The sequence below is a fragment of the Neoarius graeffei genome, chromosome 3, assembly GCF_027579695.1.
Source record: "Neoarius graeffei isolate fNeoGra1 chromosome 3, fNeoGra1.pri, whole genome shotgun sequence".
Classification (NCBI taxonomy): Eukaryota; Metazoa; Chordata; class Actinopteri; order Siluriformes; family Ariidae; genus Neoarius; species Neoarius graeffei.
In genome coordinates, this window is record NC_083571.1 from 63,533,565 (window position 1) to 63,554,899 (window position 21,335).

The 21,335-nt window shown below is 40.9% G+C and overlaps 1 protein-coding gene across 5 annotated transcripts in view; it reads left to right on the forward strand.

Moving 5' to 3' along the window:
- The window catches only part of fbxw7 (F-box and WD repeat domain containing 7), a 268,108-nt gene that overhangs the window by 199,950 nt on the left and 46,823 nt on the right, over nt 1-21,335 (forward strand). For 4 of the 5 annotated variants that reach the window (XM_060917115.1, XM_060917119.1, XM_060917116.1 and 1 more), the window contains 2 exons: nt 11,715-11,782; nt 12,947-13,088. In XM_060917115.1, coding sequence (XP_060773098.1) covers nt 11,715-11,782; nt 12,947-13,088 — 210 coding nt within the window. Of the gene's footprint in view, nt 1-1,860; nt 2,272-11,714; nt 11,783-12,946; nt 13,089-21,335 lie in introns of those variants that run through there. The other variant, XM_060917118.1, reaches the window with a different exon arrangement.

Consider the following 21,335-nt stretch of genomic DNA (forward strand, 5'->3'; position numbering starts at 1 on the left):
TTTTGCTCTAAACTATTCAGAACAGTGTCTAAAGCTTGATCGAAAGTTTGGTTCGTATCGCTCGCCGCCATGTTAAATGTGATCCGTAAACAGTCCCAAATAAACTACAAGCTTCCGTTTGTCGAGTAGTACGCGTCACCGTCTTTCCACCCCTCCCCACTCTCTGATTGGCTCCCTAACTCAGGCGAGCCTTTAGACCATAGTTTCCATGCTGTCTTTTCAGATCGGAACGATTGTGCAAAGCAGCATGGGATTTCCCAGGCTAGGGGAAACCGGAGCACCCGGAGGAAACCCACGCGGACACGGGGAGAACATGCAAACTCCACACAGAAAGGCCCTCGCCGGCCACGGGGCTCGAACCCGGACCTTCTTGCTGTGAGGCGACAGCGCTAACCACTACACCACCGTGCCGCCCCATAAGAAAATATACAATAGTAAATGAAAATATGAAGTCATAACATGAAACATACTGCATGCATAAAATAAATGGCAACTGATAACATAATGTTACAATAAGTAAATCATAAATAAACAGGTAAACAACACAAAGTGAAGCAATCTCAAAGAATCCGAACAAAGCTTGAAGGAGTTTGCATATTGTTATTTACAATATTTAAGAATAAGAAGAAGAAACCTTTGTCACATGCACACTTCAAGCACAGTGAAATTCATCCTCTGCATTTAACCCATCTGAAGCAGTGAACACACGCGCACACACCCAGAGCGGTGGGCAGCCACACCAGAGTGCCCAGGGAGCGGTCAGGGCCTCAGCCCAAGGCCGCCCCACGTCAACCTAACTGCATGTCTTTGGACTGTGGGGGAAACCGGAGCACCCGGAGGAAACCCACGCAGACACGGGGAGAACATGCAAACTCCACACAGAAAGGCCCTCGCTGGGTTCGAACCCGGAACCTTCTTGCTGTGAGGCGACAGCGCTAACCACTACACCACCGTTTACATCAGAACTCTTGTTTATATATGCGTTTAAAGGCTGGTAGATGTTAACTGGGACGGCAGTGGGTTCCACAGCCCTAGTATTAATCTTCTGCTTTCTAGCATTTTAATTCTGTGCTGGTTGTAGAAATTGCTGTAAAAGAACATTTTAAAAGTCTATTACAAAGTCTGTCCTAAAAATATATATTTTTTCTAATCCTTGTCTGTATTAATAATAATAAGATGATGATGAGGGGCGGCACGGTGGTGTAGTGGTTAGCGCTGTCGCCTCACAGCAAGAAGGTCCTGGGTTCGAGCCCCGTGGCCGGCGAGGGCCTTTCTGTGCGGAGTTTGCATGTTCTCCCTGTGTCCGCGTGGGTTTCCTCCGGGTGCTCCGGTTTCCCCCACAGTCCAAAGACATGCAGGTTAGGTTAACTGGCAACTCTAAATTGACCGTAGGTGTGAATGTGAGTGTGAATGGTTGTCTGTGTCTGTGTGTCAGCCCTGTGATGACCTGGCGACTTGTCCAGGGTGTACCCCGCCTTTCGCCCGTAGTCAGCTGGGATAGGCTCCAGCTTGCCTGCGACCCTGTAGAACAGGATAAAGCGGCTAGAGATGATGAGAAGATGATGATGATGATGATGATGATGATGAAGATTCTCTTGCTGGAAAGGAAGGAATCGTTTGGAGCACAAGTGCTTATTGAATGCTGATGAATCAACGAGTCGACTCTTCAGAGTCGACTCAGAAGTGATTCGTGTGAGAGAGCGAGAGCACAGAGCGCGTGAAGAATCGAATCTTGGATGCGAGTCAGAAGGCAGAAGGACGTTCTCTCTCTCTCTCTCTCTCTCTCTCTCTCTCTCTCTCTGTGCGCGCGCTGTCGGTGTCTCCACCCCTCCTCTCGGTCTCTCCTCCTCCTCTTCCTTCTCCTCCTGCTTATTCCATCGCAGCCCTTCGTGCACGGTACATGGAGGGCTGACTGAGTCGCGTGCTGTGTGCGTGTGGATTATTCCCCCGGCATTGATTTTTTTTTTTTTTACCCTCTTCTAATTTTTCTTCTCATCTGTGTCCGGTTCTACCGTTCAGAGAGAGAGCGAGCGGGAGAGAGAGAGAATGTCCGCCGCATCCTGCAGGGGTTTCGGTCTACCTGAACACACACGTTCCAAGCCGCAGTAGCAAATCCATTATTATAGTAATTAATATTCTGATTATTATTATTGTAGTCTATAAATAAACCAATAAATAAAGAAACCGGAGCCTTTTCTCGTCTGAACACGGGGCGCGGGATCTCCAGCAACCATGGGCTTCTACGGCACCTTAAAGATGATTTTTTACAAAGTGAGTACCGTCTCTCTCTCTCTCTCTCTCTCTCTCTCTCTCTCTCTCTCTCTCTTTTTCACCTCCGCCCTTGAACGCGCCATGAGCGGCTTTGATTTACGGACCGTGCGGCACGACGCCGCGCAATTTTATGGCCACTGCGGAAAATTATTCCGGATCATATCCGGCTTTAATTTTATTTATTATTATTATTTTTTTCCAGCGGGTGGGGAGCTATTTATATCCTGATTGAGGCGTGGCTGCTGTGGAAAGCCTATAGCTGTCCACGTATAGATGCGCACATGCGTTATAAACGCGCTATAGCCGGATGGACACGCGTTCTGCAGGCTGCTCCTGCATCAGATCACACACCGCTTTATCATCAGGGCTGGGGATGCGTGTGTGTGTGCGCGCCTTGGCTGAGTGTGTAAATCTATTTCTTGACTTTACTGAAGCCATCTGGCCATCAGCATCACTGCACCTGCGCTCACTGACACGCACACGTATTCAAGACACAGCTCAGTTTGTTCATAAGGCTGTGAATGACTGCATATTGCTCACACTTGAATATCACTATTGAATCTTTGCTCGCTGATGGATAGAAATACGAGTTTGATCCATGCTGTATATGACGCTGCTTTCCTGTTGAGCATGCTCAGTGTGATCCCTGCATCCTGGCGAAGGGTGTGTGTGTGTGTTAGAGCAGAACGGAACGAATATTGATGACCAAATGAGTTCTGTAACCTGCTCAGATGCATCATCATCATCATCATCCGCTCCATCGGATGCCACCCAAATCGTAGCGCCAGGGCCCTAATGGCTCAGGAGGGAGCTTGAACGCTGCATGCAGTAATCTAGGCACAGTGGATTCCTGTCATTAGCTTCAGGACAGTGGAAAGGGAAGACAGAGCAAATACTGATTTGACATCCAGGAAATGCTTATCGTTGCGTTAAACAAGAGGTTATAATTTTAGAATAGATTTTAGTACGAGCCGGTGACTGAGGAACCGTGTGTGTGTGAGAGAGAGAGAGAGAGCCCGAGATCATCGTTTTGTGTGTTTGTTTGTTTGAACTTTTTTCATAAGTTAATTTCAATCAGCAATCGATACAATATCATTCATCACGAGTTCGTAGTGGTGCAGGAGTCCGGATCCAAAATGACCCAAGACTTGTTTGGCGTCTGAAATTCACAGCTTGAGGTTTACTACCTGAGCTAGGGGTGCAGCGATACGACAGAAATATCAGATCAGGTGATATACGATACCTGAAGAGACATTTCATACGATACGTGATGTGTATCATATGATGCATCCTTTTGATGTATGGGTTTGATCACCAAATGCTATGAAAACAGTAGAAAGGCACAAATTACTTCAAACTGACATGTGAAAAAAGAGGTCTTTATTTTAAAAATGATTTTAGAAATTTAAAGGGTTAGTACAAAAATTTGATCACATCTGCTTCGAATCAGCATTTGTAACGCCTGCGATATCGATCGAGTGTATCGTGACATCGTTTATGACGATATAAAGGTTGTATTATATCGCCCAGCCTGGATTGGGACTGGAACTGGAGAGATGAGGAACAGAAGCGCCGGGCTGAGTTGTATCAAATGGGAATTAAACAGTGGAAGTCAGTATTATTGATGATGATGATGATGATGATGATCAGTATCGGATCGCCGCACCTCTTGAATAGAGCCGTGAATAGAATGTTGGGAAATTTTAGAGCTTGATAAATTGTCATGATGCACTTCTCTCACATGTGATATCTTGTATTAATTTTGCATTCGAATAACTAAATAACAGCTCATTTGATAGCATTTTGTACTGTTGGTATTTTTAGCTTTTTCTTTAAAAAAAAAAAAATCGTTCCTGCTTTTTAGTGTTGATTTTTTTGAGGCAATAAACCAAACTTTCTGCAAATTATTTTTAGAAAGTCTGTTTTGAAATGCAGTGTGATTGTTTTGCTGGAAAATTTCATAATTATATCGTGATATGTATCATATCGATGTCTTGAAATATCACGATATGAGATGCTTCACACATCAAGCAGCTTCACACAGTCACAGAGATAAACCTCTGGACATTTATGTTCCGTACAAGTGGGCAGAAATAATAAACGTGTGTGTGATGTTGAGAACCCTGTAAACATGGACGCTTTCAAATAATCAGATTATCTGAGAGGAGGCTCCCCAGGTAGGCTCCCTTGAGGTAAAGGGCAGGTGTGTGTGTGTGTGTGTGTGTGTGTGTGTGTGTGTGTGTGTGTGCTTGGTCATGTGAGGGTTTAGTGTTTCTGTATGTGTGGAAGTGAGAATGAAATCCCAGTACTGTGAAAGTGTGTGTTGGGTTGCAAAAGAAGTCGTGAAGCTCATCTCACAAGATCTTGTACAGTTCTCTGAACACTGCATCCGTTACATGTCTTAGGTTGTCTTTAAGGTGGAGATTTGCACTCCTACGTGTGTTTGTGTGCGTGTGTGTACACACACTCTTAAACATACCTCTTCAACCCTCAGGTGCACATTCACCACACAGCAGCATGTTAAATACTCTGTGAGTCGGAGGAAAATAAAAGGTTGCTTGTGGGTTTTTTTTTTTTTTTTTTGGGGGGGGGGGGGGGTAATTAAATGCTTGGTGATTAAGTATTGTTCACCATTTATGAATAAATTGTTCAAATGAATTACATAACCACAGCAGGAACTGATCTGCTGTGAAGGGAAGGGAATCCACCTCGTACACACTGGTGATCAAATCTTGAAATATTTCAGGCTATTATTCGTATGTTCTGATTTTTGGACTTTTTTTTTTTTTTTCCTCTGACATCCCATAATTCCCTTCACTGTGGAACTGTTAGCATGGAGCACGTCTGTCTCACTAGTTAACATTGTTTAATCCCATCCTGGTAAACAGCTTGTGTTTATTGATTTGATGTTCCCATGGCGAGATTCTGTTTACCTTCATGTAATTGCATTTACATTTAATGCTGTGTTCAACAGCTGGAAACGTTCAGAAGAGTTTCTCAGATTTAGCAGCAGCAGCATTTATGGTGAAATCCTAGCGTTAGATTTTATACAACTCCTTATTCCTCGTCATAAAGCATTTTACGTGTTTTTTTTTTTCTTGTACGATTTTGGCAAACCATCCTAAAACAAACCATCTTAATTGCATTTCCTTTGTAAAGCACTAAACTGCATTTGTAATGTATGAATGTTGGCGTATATAAAGTTTGTTTTTATTAGTCGCAATAGTAGTAGCAGGATAAGCCATCGTCATGGTAATATGAGTAATAAGATTAGTCACCATACTTATGGTAATAGTAGTTATAATATTAACAGCTGGAGTGTTAAAGGTAATCATAGTAATAGTAGTAGAAGTATAATTCTTTTTTTTTTTAATAGTACCAGTAATAGTAGTAATAATTGTATGATTACTTTAGTAGGAGTAACTAGTACTATTTGTAGTAGTACTAACAAGAATAGTATGACTATTAGTATTAATGGGAATAATGGTATTTATTTTAGTCGTAGTAACAATCGTATGATTTTCGTAGTAGTATGGTGTTAATAGTAGTAATATGGTCTGGTTATAATTTCTAGTAGGAGTAACAAAAGAATGATTGATTGTCATTTGTATTAAGAATAACAGTTGTACTATGGTGATTTGTATTAATCATAGTAATAATAGTATTGAGTATAATTTGTAGTAGTGGTAACAGTCGAAATATGATTTAGTCGAAGTATCTGAAGTGGAATTTTATATTAGCAATAGTCAGGCATGTCATGATATGTGACAAAAACATGATACAAATTTATGACAATTCGAATTGATGCAATAAAAAATTAATTGTGATGATCAGGCTGCGTAATTTTATATATATTTTTTTCCCTCGCTGTAATTGTGGTGTTGCCACAGTAGAGAGCGGAATAACATACAATCATGGGAATACACGAGACTTCACCGTAGACAGAAGTAACGCAGCTCTCTAAGGCCACAAAAACACACAAGCGGATCTAAAATGGGAAAGAGCTGTTGTGTGATTTGTGTACAAATAGATTTAACAAGAAATTAGAGCTCTCTTTTTACAGACTGCTGAAAGATAAAGAAAAGGGAAGCAAATGGTGGAACAAATGTTTATTAAGAAAAGGTCTATTTGTTCTTAATATTTAAATTTTTTTAGAAAGTGAGTATTTTAGTTAATAGGTTATTATATTTTGCTCCCACTTTTACAAATGTGGATTACAAATGTGGAAATGTAAATTATTATTATTAGTAGTAATAGTAGTAGTAGTGTTAGTCATGGTAGTTATTATTATTATTATTATTATTATTATTATTATTATTATTATTCGTAGTAGTAGTAGTGTTAATAGTAGTAGTATGATAATCAGGAGTAATAGTAGTGCTTGAATTAGTAATAGTGTTAGTAGTATTATTAGTAGTAGTATTTTTTTTTAAGTAGTAGCAGTAGTAGTAATGATTTTCAGGAGTAATGGTAGTAGTGTTCAAAGTCATAGTAATAATAGTAGTGCTTGTAGCATTATTATTATTAGTGTTAGTAATAGTAGCAATAGTAGAATGATTATTAGTAGTAATATGATTATCTGATTATCAGGAGTAATAGTAGTAGTGTTGGTAATAGTAGTCACATGATTATTATTCGTAGTAGTAATAGTAGTGCTCGAAGTAGTAGTGGTAATAGTGTTAGTAGCAGTATTAGTCGTAGTCATAGTAGTGTTGGTAACAGTAGTAGTATGATTTATTTTTAATAGTAGTAGTAGTATGATTTTTTTAATTAGTGGTGGTGGTAAGTGTTAGTAGCAGTATTAGTAGTAGTCGTAGTAGTGTTGGTAATAGTATGATTTTTTTTTTAGTAGTAGTGATGGTGGTAAGTGTTAGTAGCAGTAGTTGTAGTAATTATCAGGAGTGATAGTATGTTAGTAGTAATGGTAGTAGTGTTCAAAGTAGTAGTAATAGTAGTGCTTGTAGCATTATTACTATTAGTAGTACTGTTAGTAGCAGTAGTAGAATGATTTATTTGTTAGTAGTAGTAATATGATTATCAGGAGTAATAGTAGTCGTATGATTTATTAGTAGTAGTAATAGTACGAGGATTATTCATAGTAATAGTGTTCGAAGTAGTCGTAATAGTGTTATTATTAGTAGTAGTAGTGTTAATGGTAGCAGCAGTAGTAGTAGTATGATTATTCATAGTAGTAATGATTTATCAGGAGTAATAGTAGTCATATGATTATTAATAGCAATAGTAGTGTTCGTAGTAGTATAAGTAATAAGTGTTAGTAATGGTGGTGGTGGTAGTTATATGATTAGTAGTGTTGGTAATAGTCGCCGTATGATTATTAGTAGTAATAGTCATGTTGGTAATAGTCGCCGTATGATTATTAGTAGTAATAGTCGTGTTGGTAATAGTCGCCGTATGATTATTAGTAGTAATAGTCGTGTTGGTAATAGTCGCCGTATGATTATTAGTAGTAATAGTCGTGTTGGTAATAATCGCCGTATGATTATTAGTAGTAATAGTCGTGTTGGTAATAGTCGCCGTATGATGATTAGTAGTAATAGTCGTGTTGGTAATAGTCGCCGTATGATGATTAGTAGTAATAGTCGTGTTGGTAATAGTCACCGTATGATTATTAGTAGTAATAGTCGTGTTGGTAATAGTCGCCGTATGATTATTAGTAGTAATAGTCGTGTTGGTAATAGTCGCCGTATGATTTATTAGTAGTAATAGTAGTGTTGGTAATAGTCGCCGTATGATTAGTAGTAGTATTAGCAGTAATTATTATTAGGAGGAGTGTTAGTATGAATATGATTATTAGTAGTAATAGTAGTGTTAGTCGTGGTGGTGGTAGTAATATTATTATTATTAGTAGTAGTAGTAGTGTTGGTAATAGTTGTCGTGTGATGATTAATAATAATAATAAATAGACATTAGTCGTGCTCAGAGCTCTGAATGCTGAAAGTTCTTGAATCTTGAAATGGCCTGTTACAGCAGAGTTCATTGTTGCTAGAAATGAGAGGTGTTTGTGTGTTCGCTCTTGTAACTGAACTGAAAGGCGGTAGGGAGGGAGAGAGGGAGAGAGACGCACAGACAGAGAGACTAGTTTCAGTGATGTGTTATTGAGCAGGGAATCCCCACTGAGACTGTTGTGTCGGTTTCAGAGGAGCCCTGCATATTGACAACAAAGCAATAAAAAAAAAAATAACAAGGAAATTAAACCAACAGCAGCAGATGAGACAGAAATATTAAATGAATAAAACAGTCCAGTCTGGTTCAGCCAAGCATGCAAAAAACAAAATGAGCAATCTCACACAGCCACTCCTAAAATTAACAATTGGAACCAGATTTTTACTATTCAGGAAGATTCATATTTTTAAGCATACATCCATTAGGATGGGTTTTAAAATCAGTTAAAATCGACAAATGATTGTAGAATCAGAAAGCCAATCCAAAAAAAAAACCCATGGGCTCTGATCTGTGTAAAGCAGATGAGCTTGTATATTAACGTTTCAGTTAATTCTGGGGGGGAAAGTGACGACATACTGAAACCTGCTGGCCTGATCCAACATGCCGTGCCTTGACTGACTAATCTCGTACACACACAATGTATATGAGGTCACCTCTGAGTACACACTGCAGTCAGCACTCCAAACCATCCTGTTAAACAAACAGACGGGTGTGTGTGTGTATACACCTTTGCTTTTAGCGTAAACAACAACAAAAATTTTGTCCTATACACATTATCCCAAAGCTTCATAAAAGCCGGATTCTGATCCTTTCTTATGAAGTCTCAGTAACTCATAGACGAGATGAACAGGAAGATTTAAATGTTCCTGAAGGGCAGGAGAGGAAAGATTGAAATGAAGACAAAGAAATTGACAAGGAAAGGCAAAATGAAAGAGAAATACAGATGGTGAATGAGTGAATGTCAGGAAGAGCGAGAGACAACGAAAGACATCTGAAAGGAAGGGATAAAATGAACGAGACAAAGACCAGTGTAAGTCGGAAAGAGAGGAGTAGAGCAAAATGAAGAATGGAAAGAGCAAGGAATAAAGAATGGGGGAGTAGAGTGCAGAAGATGAGGAAAAAACTCAAACTTCACACGTTTATGAACGATGATAAAAGCCTTGAGACCTTTTTTTGCAGATTTAATAATTGGGGGGGGGGGGGGTGAGTGAATTAGCCATTGCTTACTCCTGCTCAACTATTTTTTCCTATAAACATCTTTTGCTACATACAATGCACAAAGGGTCACCATTGTGTGTGTGTGTTCCGTTTAAAACACTGTGCACAACTAAAAATAGTTTTTATTCAAATGAGTTCACTTGTGCTGAGGACACTGAACCTTTGTTTTAGGGACGAGATGCTCCATAGCCAGGCACCAACTATTCGCCAAAAAGAGGGCCATCTGTGTGTGTGTGTGTGTGTGTTCATGTGTGAAAGAGACGGGATGGTGAAGAAGGAGGCCACTAAAGAATAGGGCTGCTCTATTTTTCTTTTACAGCCGATATAAATCAACCTTTCACGCCAACGGAGCAGCCATTGCTCATCTTGCCCTTTCCTAGTACCAGATCGTGTGTGTGTGTGTTCTGTACTGTACACCACACCATGCCTTTTGCAAGTCCTATGACCTGCCCGATTTGAACATTTAAATCTTCTATGTAATTAGCAGCGTCTTCTCCATCAACTCCTGCAGCTTTGTCCCAAACCCGAGTTCATGGCTCGTTAGTGTTCCTCCAGGGCTGCTCACTATTTTAAACCCAAACTGGAGCACACACCAGATCCATTCTCACAAGATGAAGTTACGCTGGGTTGTCGTTCTGAGCAGTGACGAGTGTCTTGATTCTTAACTTTACACTGGTTCATTTGGCTCTGAGCGTTCTAAAACCGAAACACATTAAAAAGATGGAATCTGATCGTAAATGATTGGGTTTTGTTGCAGAAATTTGGGTCGGTTTAATGGAAGATGTTCTTGAATGGTTTGGTTTTGAGAAGGTTGGTGAAATGAGTTCTCCTGTAGAGTGTTGGGTTTTAGTTGACGATATTGGTGAAAGGTTGGATTTTAATGAAAAATAATGTGCTTGGTGGGGTTTTTTTTTTTTTATTGAAAGTGGCTGTGAAATGTTGGGTTCAAATGAAGAATATTCTGGCTTGAATGGAAAACATTATTTTTAATTGAGAATGTTGGCGAAAGCTTGGGGTCTTGGAGAATGTTTCTGAGAAGGGCAGCACAGTGGTGTAATGGTTAGTGCTGTCGCCTCACAGCAAGAAGGTCCGGGTTCGAGCCCCGTGGCCGGCGAGGGCCTTTCTGTGCGGAGTTTGCATGTTCTCCCCGTGTCCGCGTGGGTTTCCTCCGGGTGCTCCGGTTTCCCCCACAGTCCAAAGACATGCAGGTTAGGTTAACTGGTGACTCTAAATTGACCGTAGGTGTGAATGTGAGTGTGAATGGTTGTGTGTCTATGTGTCAGCCCTGTGATGACCTGGCGACTTGTCCAGGGTGTACCCCGCCTTTCGCCCGTAGTCAGCTGGGATAGGCTCCAGCTTGCCTGCGACCCTGTAGAACAGGATAAAGCGGCTAGAGATAATGAGATGTTTCTGAGAATGTTTGTAATGGAGTATGTTGGTGAACTGTTGGGTTTATAATGTAGGTTGTTGGTTGATGATGATGAATCTTGGCGGTTGTTCTTAATAAAGAATATAGGTATGAATGCTTCTTAGTGAGTGTTGGTTTGTAATGGAATATTTAGGGTTGTTTTTTTTAATGGAGGATGTTGATGCCTGTTGGTGAAGAGAACATTCGTTGGCGGTGTTGTGGCTGTTGGTGTTTGACAGAACATTAGTGTGTTTTCGTGCTGAAAGTTCCTGTTTATTGAAGAACTTTGGCTTGTTGGTTGTGGATATTTAGTAGAGCATGTTGGTGGATTTTTTAATAATTTAAAAAAATTTTAATGCTGATTTTTTTTTTTTTTTTGCATTTCAGATTAGAAACTCATTGGTAAATAACTGCCTGTTGAGGATTCGCAACCTTTCTGCCTGTATCTGGTTTGCTTGCATCATTTTTGTGGCACGTCCTTGGACGTTGATGAGCTACTTTATAATAATTACATAGCTCATTATATAATAATAATAATAATAATATAACTGTTTATTAAAGCCTGCCAGTGGACAGTAAACATCTCACTGATGATGACATGACAGAAATTACTTTAACTGTTGGACGTGGCCCGTTATTACCAACAGTTTAAGTCATTTAGGTATTTTACAGTGAGCTAAAGAATGTTCCAGAAAAACCTTTCAAGGTCTCTCATCTATCACTTCCTGTTATTAGTAACTGCACTAATGTATGTATGTGTGTGTGATGACAAGTTGCTCTTGGTCTGTAATTACAGTTGTTTTCGTGCTTTAAAAAAAATAAACTCAACGTTTTCTTTTGCGTTGTGTTACAGATGAAGAGGAAGTTGGACCATGGACCTGAAGTTCGGCCGTTCCCTTCAGGAAAAAAGCCTTGTCCAAGGTACAAATTGAAAATGACACTTAAAGCCGGGATGTTTTTTTTTTTTTTTTTTTTAATTTAACATTTTTTCCCCTCCTTAGTAATCCCAAGTGCTGCTGTATCTTTTCTGTTCAAGTCCTATATTTATTTCTTTATTTTTTCCAGTTTTAGATGTCTATACTTGTCACTCGTCAGTCCTGGTTCACGCACGAGTGCATCACTTTTTAGCCTTTTTCTTCTTCCTTTTTCTTTCTTTCTTTCTTTCTTTCTATAAATTAGACACTCATGTTCTTGTCTCTGTTTAAAATCATGAGATTAAAAGTTTGAATCCCGAAGATGCCCCAAGATTCCAAGAGAGTAAAACTGGCTGTCGTTTCTGGATAGAAGGGGTTGGGTACTCTTTCTCCCCTGTTAACCCATTGACGCCTGAAACGCCTGCAAAAAAACGTCTGCAAATGCCTAAGCCAGTTTTTAGAAAAGGTCCCCATCTGCCTGAGGGTTTTCTGAAATAAAAATAATTAATTGAAAACGCCTATGAAAAATTCAATATCTCAGCCTCTGAAGCACATAAAGACATGAAGTAAGTTGCATTTAAAAGATAAAATTCTCTGCTTTTACTGGATCATGCTCATTCAGCATTAACACTAACACATTTGTTAACACATAGATGAGTCTTGAAAATAATGACAAATCAACAATGCTGCGTTATGCAGCAACCGGCATTTGGGGCAATGTTGCGTTATGCAACAACCGGCGCTAGGGGCAATGTTGCGTGACGCAGCATCCGGCGTCAATGGGTTAATCATAGTGAGACAAGCCAATCATGGGCCTTTTTGAGCTCATGTATGCGGAAGAGGGCTAAAAGCGCTTTCGTGTGTGTGTGACGCACAGTTTGAAAAGATGGAGTTTGCTGGCTTTACATATCTCAGAGGAAGCACGTGATGACCTTTCTCCTCCTGGATTGTTCGGGGCGATCTGAGCGATGGGTAGGAATGGGCCAAGAGTAAATTCAGAAGAATATCGTGGGGGAGAAAACTGACTAAGCAGGACCGAGTGGGGAAAGAAATCTACCACCTACAGAACCCTGTGTACACTTTCACTGCTGTATCTATTCTGCTCTGAGTTCATGAAAAGCTGTGTGTCTTGTTTTGAAGTTAACATTGTGGCTGTTTCTCTGCCGTTCAGTCCGACGGGTGTGGTCCCGTATCCATCTACTCCCACTACATTTGGTGACTTGAGAGCTGCTAATGGACAAGGACAGCAGAGACGCCGCATCACCACCGTCCCGCCTCCGACAGGCTTACAGGAATGGCTCCGTACCTTCCAGGTGTGTCTCCATGACCATCAGGGTGTGTTGTAGAAGTTTGGATGGCTGTTTTTAATTAAAAAGATCAAGTTATTTCCTCAGTCTCTTCACCCACATAGACGTACATGACGACGTTGCTGATGTTCAGTGCTCCACCCGTCCAGCGTTGTTCATCCTCGATCTGTTCGCTTACCTCATTTAATGCTTTAATTAATATTCCGCGAGAAGTGACCGAACATCTGGAGGATCACTCCACTCCTCCCTTTATTAGCAGGCTGAGCTGCTGTTCCTTCATGCAGAAGAAGCATCAGAATCTCCTTCGCTGCAGGCCTGATAATTACCACCTTCTTACTTAGAACAGTTTCTCCCCGTAAAGACAGAGCCTTCAGGCGGAGATTAGGCATCTGTCTTGACGAGCTCAGTGCAGCACTGCAGGTCAAACTTTTTTTTCAGCCTCGCTCGGTGCCCTTTCCGTCAAAATAAGAGCCTCAAACGTGTCCTGATTCAGCAGGTTTCGACAGCTCAGTGTAGTGTTCAGTGTAATTACAGACTCTCACCGAACATTCGCTTGATGAGCGTGGAGCATGGAGATTCACAAACTCCTTTCCGACAAAGTGTAGTAATCTTTTACTCTGGGTTCGTGTCGGTTCAGTAATGTGGCTGGGGTTTCGGGAACGTGTAGAACACACCAACTTTCAAATAGCGACCACACAGCTACCGATTTGTAGTTACAAATAAAATAAATGTAATTAAACCTTGATTATTGTAAATGTGGTGTGAGTGTTTTGCATGCGATGCAGCTCATGTTACAAATGATTACGACGTGTTAATTACAGTGGTCTTGGAGTAACCAACGCCCGAGTGTAGTCACACACACACACACACACACACACACACACACAGATGAGAATTTTCAGCGGATCTGCGGAATTCCGAGTTTTTCACGCTGAAAATGTCATTTTTGTGAAATGTGTAAATCCATTGAGAAAATTTCAGGGGGTCGGTGCGAGGCGAGGCTTGTGGTGGCACAAGCAGGCAGGGCCGACCGACCGACCGACCGCCAGCATCTTTCGGCAACGCTCATCGCAAAATTAGTTGCAGCTGTGATAACGGAAATCGTCATTGCTTTTTTCAATATTTATGCTAACGACAATTCACAACGATTTCCGGCAACGTTTTGGCGCTAGTTTTATCTCACTTCTACAATTCACGGAGAAACAAGCTACACGTACACGGTTTTGATCACTTCTTAAGTTCTAGTTATTTTGGTTAGTTTTCAAAGTTACTTCGCCAATATGGCGCAAGTTTTGGACCGCAAAAATGAGGATCGTGCCAGGGAAATTGATAAATCGAACGGGATAAAGAACTGTTTCCGATGGGCATGGCTCGATTAGTAGCGTTACCGTGCAGATAGGGACACAAACTGTGATGACGTGCCTGACGGAACGTATCCGAAAAGTGGACGTGCCGGGAAAGGTTCTGTGTATTCTGTGCTCAGATATGATCAATTATGGAAACAGAGGAGCTAGAAACATCCAGGAGCACATCAAAACAAAAAAGCACAAAGGTACGTTTTACTTAAATTGTCAAAGATAGAGTCAGGAGGAATCTAATATCATTACGGTTACCTCCATTATCGCTCACGATATATATATATATATATATATATATATATATATATATATATATATATATATATATATATGTATGTGTGTGTGTGTGTGTATGTATATATCTGTAGGGATTTGTTATCTTAAAGTTTATAAACGTTTTAAACCATCATTCAATTTCAAAACATTCTCATATATATAAGGCGCACCCCCCCCCTTTGAACCCCCCCCCATGCACGCTTGCGTACATTGTCTGCCCCTGGCAGACATTTCAGAGTTTTTTTTAAATGTCCCATTCTCATCCCTGCACACATTATGTCTAATAAACCATTAAAGGAACAGTCCACCATACTTCCATAATGAAATATGTTCTTTTCTGAATTGAGACGAGCTGCTCCGTACCTCTCCGAGCTTTGCGCGACCTCCCAGTCAGTCAGACGCGCTGTCACTCCTGTTTACTCCTGTTAGCAATGTAGCTAGGCTCAGTATGGCCAATGGTATTTTTTGGGGCTGTAGTTAGATGCGACCAAACTCTTCCGCGTTTTTCCTGTTTACATAGGTTTATATGACCAGTGATATGAAACAAAGTTCAGTTACACAAATTGAAACGTAGCGATTTTCTATGCTATGGAAAGTCCGCACTATAATGACAGGCGTACTAACACCTTCTGCGCGCTTCGACAGCGCATTGATACCGTCACGTTTCAATTTTTTTAACTGAACTTTGTTTCATATCACTGGTCATATAAACCTATGTAAACAGGAAAAACGTGGAAGAGTTTGGTCGCATCTAACTACAGCCCCAAAAAATACCGTTGGCCATGCTGAGCCTAGCTACATTGCTAACAGGTGTGACAGCGCGTCTGACTGACTGGGAGGTCGCGCAAAGCTCGGAGAGGTACGGATAAGCTCGTCTCAATTCAGAAAAGAACATACTTCATTATGGAAGTACGGTGGACTGTTCCTTTAAAGGTGCTGACTGCAAAGTCATTCAGCAGGTTTTCAATTTTTTTTTTTTTTTTTTATTGTGTGTGGCATTTTCCGATGTCTCGCAAGAACAGTATCATGCAGACGAGATGTGATCATTTTGATGTCCTGAGGGTCGCCTTTCTCCATTTTGGGAGAAACAATATGGCGCTACGGAAACGGGAAACAGCCAAACATGAGGGGCTTTAACTAATTAGCATAATTATGGAAGTGCATCACACCAAGATGGTGACATGCAGAAAACATCGTGAGTCGCAGGGATGTAATTTGTGGTTGACGTTCGCAAATAGGTCCGTGAAACAAAAGAGGAATACATCTTTTCTCTGTTACTGCTTTTATGTTCTCGTTTTTCTCTCGAAGATCAAAGCATTAGGTGTATAACTCCATACTCGCTACCGAGAGCTAAGTGCTAGCTAGAGTGATTTCATTATCTGTCCAGAAAAATGTCATCTAACCTTGCGCTATCTTGCAGTTGCACTCACTAGGCAGCTTTCCTTCTCCTTTCAGCTGGCGCGAGAGCCGAGTCCGCCATGTTTGTCCACACCGACTTATTTTGGTTAAAAGTAGGTCAAACACACCCCACGGTGGTCATGTGATATTGTTGCTCGCTTACTTTGGCAATCTCCGGAATTGTAAAATGCGGGATGCCTTTTATCTCAGCAAAACATTTACGCATCAGATACACGGTGTGTGCAGCGGCGCAACATCTCCAAACTCCAACAGCAATGGAAATTTTTTTTTCCCAGAATTCAACTTTGCAGTCAGAACCATTAATATTCCACCTAATAGCCATTTTTAAAAATTCATTATTTACGATTTATGGGTACAAGTCTAAGGTTCATGTTCGACATTTTATCTTAAATATGCAAAGTTGAATGTTGGTTTAGTACCAAACTGACATTTTTCTGAGATTAAAATGCTCACGCTGATTAGTTTTATTTAATGATGCGTGCACTGTTGTGCTGATGTCACATGATCAAGTTTGCGATTTGCTGATTGAGTTTTTATCTTGGTGATCCATTGGATGCCGGTCATGTGACGAAAATTAGGAAAGCCCTTGCTCGCAGGAGGAAATTGGCAACAGAAATTTCAAGACCAAAATATTTCCACCCTTACTTGTGTCGTTTTTGTTTTTTAAAGCTGAATTTGTTTACAGTTTGATGCATCATTTAATTCATTCGTTTCTTAGGTTTCATTGTGTATTGTATTTTATTCTATCCACATTCACTGGATATGAGTAATCACACACTCTGATAGGCTACTCTACTACTAGGATATCAGCTCATGTAAAGTGAGTAGAGAAAAACAAAACGGTAGAGCGTTTAGCTGAACCAACCGAGGATGAAATAAAAACACTATTCGAAAGCAAAGCCAAAAAAAAAAAAAATGGAAGCAAAGTATTTGGTGGTAAGTGCGGAAGCCGTGAGAGGCCCTTCATATAATCCTTTTTTTTATTCACCTTGTTATCCCGAGATAACGACATAATTAATTCAGGATGTCGAGAAAACAAAACTAATTCGAGATCTCGAGAAAACAAAACCGTTATTTCGAGATCTCGAGAAAACAAAACAATTATTTCATGATCTCGAGTAAACAGCTGAGAAATGGTTCATTCAGGTGCGCCAAGAGACTTGTGATATGCTGACTTTGGGGCTATTTCTCATTCTGTATAGACGCAACTTTGGTCATTAGAATGTCTGGAATAATCGATCACCTAATAAGGCAGTATTTTGATCAGGGGTTGATACAGGGAGAGATTGCATTAAGTCTTTTAATAAGGGATAATTTCAAAATTAGTCCGCGGCACCTCCGCAGAAGACTGGCCCAGGGAGAGAATATCTCAGCTGTTTTCTCGAGATCATGAAATAATTTTTGTTTTCTCGAGATCACGGAATAATTGTCTTGTTTTCTCGAGATCTCGAATTAGTTGTGTTGTTTCCTCGAGATCCTGAATTAATTATGTCGTTATCTCGGGATAACAAGGTGAATAAAAAAGATTATATGAAGGGCCTCTCGTGGCTTCCGTAGGTAAGAACGTATCATTTAAAAAAAAAAAAAAATTTTAAAGAATTATTATTGCATTTTTCACAAATTGCTACTGTCATGTCGCCAGTTTGTTAAGCGGCAATGATTTTGTCGGATGTTTTGAATGAAGTTTTTATTTATCAAATTTGCGAAAAATAAAAATGCTCCGTTTCTCAAAATCCAGCGAATGTGGATAGAATAAAACAGTTATGCCGCTTTTCCACTACAAACGCGGCTGTGCCGTGCCGAGTCGAGCTGAGTCGAGCTGAGCAGGGCTGTTGGAGTTGCATTTCGACTACAACTGCGCTGAACCGTGCTGGCTGGAAGTGGGTGGACACATTGGGTGGAGTTAGCGAAAGTGGGTGGACGTCATGTGATGCCGTTAAGCAGCGCAAACAGTGACATCAGTGACAGTGGCGGAACAAGTCAGAGCCGGGCCGGGGGCGGGGCAAATGACCGGGCCCTTTATTAAAGCTTATCATAACATCATTTTAGGCTACAAAATGTCCGCAACTGCGGTGTTTACCAATTTCAACACTACCGGGTGCAACTATGTTATTTAGTACATCAAGTCCTTCAAACGAACATGTAACTCAGAAACAAAAAACATTAGGATACTGTACATGGCTCATAATAAAACATCAATAGCCTATACTGCGCACATTATTTGAAGGGCATACGAATGAGCGCTCAGAGGTTGCAACGCTGACAGGAAGAGTCAGAAATAAAAGGAGGGCGGTGCAAACCTCACTGAATGCACTGTGTTTACCAATTTCAACACTCCGGGGTGCAACTATGTTAGTTTGTACATTAAGTCCTTCAAACGAACATGTAACTCAGAAACAAAAAAACATTCGGCGACATACTGTACATGGCTCATAATAAAACATCAATAGCCTACTGCGCGCATTATTTGAAGGGCATACGGCGAGCCTTGCGCTCCGCGAACTCGTCCACGATGCTCTGTATGTCACTGATTCAGTGATCTTTTAAGCGGTAGTCTCACGACCCGAATAGTAAACAATAAACATGGAGGACATGGAGTCGTTAGTGTTGCTGGTCTCGGTGCTGTGGCTTGTTGTCACCGACAACGCGGACAGATACTGGCAAGAGCGTATAGATGAGGCGAGGCGCATAAGGCTTCAGAAATTCTCGTAATTCGTAATTCTTCTCCTTCCGGGTTTGCGGTGTTTACAGATCCCAGCGCGCTCGCGGGGCGTGTGTGGGCATGTGAGGACACTCCTCCTCACCAATCAGTGCACAGGGGAGTGTCTGCTCACGCCCCCAACCTCAGTCAGCACGGTTTGGCTCGCTTCAGCCCCACTCCAAAACGGTGCGAGTTTTAGGGGCTAAGCAGGGCTGAAACGAGCTGAGTCGTGCTGGTTTTTGGTAGTCGAAACGCGAGCCGTGTCGGGCTGAAGTGAGCTGAAGCGAGCTGAAAAAGGGTAGTGGAAAAGGGCCAATATTCCACTCAGTCTTGTCGTACATGGCTTATAGCCGACTTGGTACTACGCGCCTCATCGGCTATCAGCTCATGTACAACTTGATTGCGTAGAATAACTGTTAAATATACAGTGGAAGGAATAATCGTGCACCAGTCTCTCAAATATTGTTGATTTGATTTTTTGGTTTGTACTGGAGTGAGTACAAGTCAAATAATCAAAATCATGCCTATAGCATTTTTAGTTAATAGCTAGGCATGCTAAAGTGGATCCTTTAAGCTTCCTTTCCTTGTTCGCGTCCTTATCCTCATAGCTTCAGGGCATTAGGGGGTGTTTGTTTATTTTTAAGCCAACTTGTGGTACAAAATGTCCAGGCTGAATAACCTTTGCATGTTTGTTACATCGGCGTGATCTTTATAATTTGTACTGAAATTGAAGCGCGTTAGTTTTTCGAACGTGTGTCCAATCAGGACGTCCTGAATGACGTCATGATCCAGCCCTGACTCTGACCTCCACCTCGATGATATTGAGATTCACCTCGCTTTCTTCGCCGCAGATATCTCTGGAATCGCGGTTTTGTTTTCTCTGTCTGGGCGCCACCAAAAACCACCAGTGTTCCTGATGTAGCTGGTTGATGTGTCACACCTCATTCTTGTCAAGCCTGAACACCTCACGCCTTCATGACACACGACCCAAGTGTCTGAGCACACAGCCAAGAGCTGGTCTAACTTCCTCAGGATCGGCCAGATAAAAACTGGATTAGCGTTTGATGAATGATTTGATTATTTATGGCGGAGACAAAGCCATCGATTCGACATTAGTCATTTCCTCGCGGTAGCGTCTGGGTTTCTGATGAGCTGCGAGCGTTTTTATTATATGGCCTTGATAAACATGCCGCATGCACTAGACTGCATTTCGTCAATGTTCCGTCAAAACATTTTAGGGGGTTGGGTGGGGCCTGGGACTCGGGTTGCAACCAGTAATTAGTGTTATGTAAAGGGTTACAGATTTCAGGAACGCTGATGGAGAGGGTGATGTGTTGTTTTGCCTCCACCAACGGAGCGCGAGTGTACACACTGTTCATTGTTCTCCTCCCTGAACAAACACCTGATATCATCTACGCTTACATGCTTAAAAAGAATCTAACGTTACCGCAAAGAACTGGTCTCGTGAAAGAAATGAAGTTCTTGGTAAAACTGTACAAACAATTTAATGCAAATTTCAGCAGATTAAGTTAAAAACTCCTGCTAATTCTTTCAGATTGGATCAGTGTGCTTTTAGCTAAATTGTCCCAAATCAGAAATGTTTTTCTTTCAGTGTTTTGGATTTTTTTTTTTTTTGTCTTTGGTGTAATAGTGTTTGTTTTAGCGGTGCGGTATTTTGGTATCGATCTGTCATACAGATTTAGTTGAAATGTTATTGTAAATGTGAATATGTACACTACCGTTCAAAAGTTTGGGGTCGCTTTGAAATGTCCTTATTTTTGAAAGAAAAGCGCTGTTCTTTTCAATGAAGATCACTTTAAACTAATCAGAAATCCACTCTATACATTGCTAATGTGGTAAATGACTATTCTAGCTGCAAACGTCTGGTTTTTGGTGCAATATCTCCATAGATGTATAGCAGTGGCGGCTGCTGGTTTTTAAAACAGGGGAAGCCCATTTTACGCATTCATCGTAAAACCTGTAGGCCGGATATCAAAGCATAGAAAGGTGTGTCCCATTAGCACAGTGAACTAGACAACCCCACCTAGTGGCAGAAAGTATTTTTGCTTGTACATTTCATGTTATAGTCTGGCTTGCCAGGCTAGTGCCTCATATCCTTAATCAAAAATATCAAACATCCAAAAATCACTGGCTATTCAACGAAGAGCCTTGAACATCATGCCCTGATATGCAACACAGAGTCTTTAACACAGCACCCAGCTGTGCAACACATCCTTGAACATCTTCTGCAACACAGTCTGGAAATTCATAACCAGGTAGGCTATGCAACACACAGAACCTTGAATATTATACCCAGGTATAACCTATAACACAGAGCCCACCATTCTCTTAACATTACTGAACAATATACACACTTCAGATTCATGAACATTATATGATGCACACTATTTATACACAAATTCTGCCCTCCGCTCCTTTTCCAGAAAATGGTCTGTGACCCTGTCATACCAGCTGGTTGTGCTTTCCAGAGACTTTACC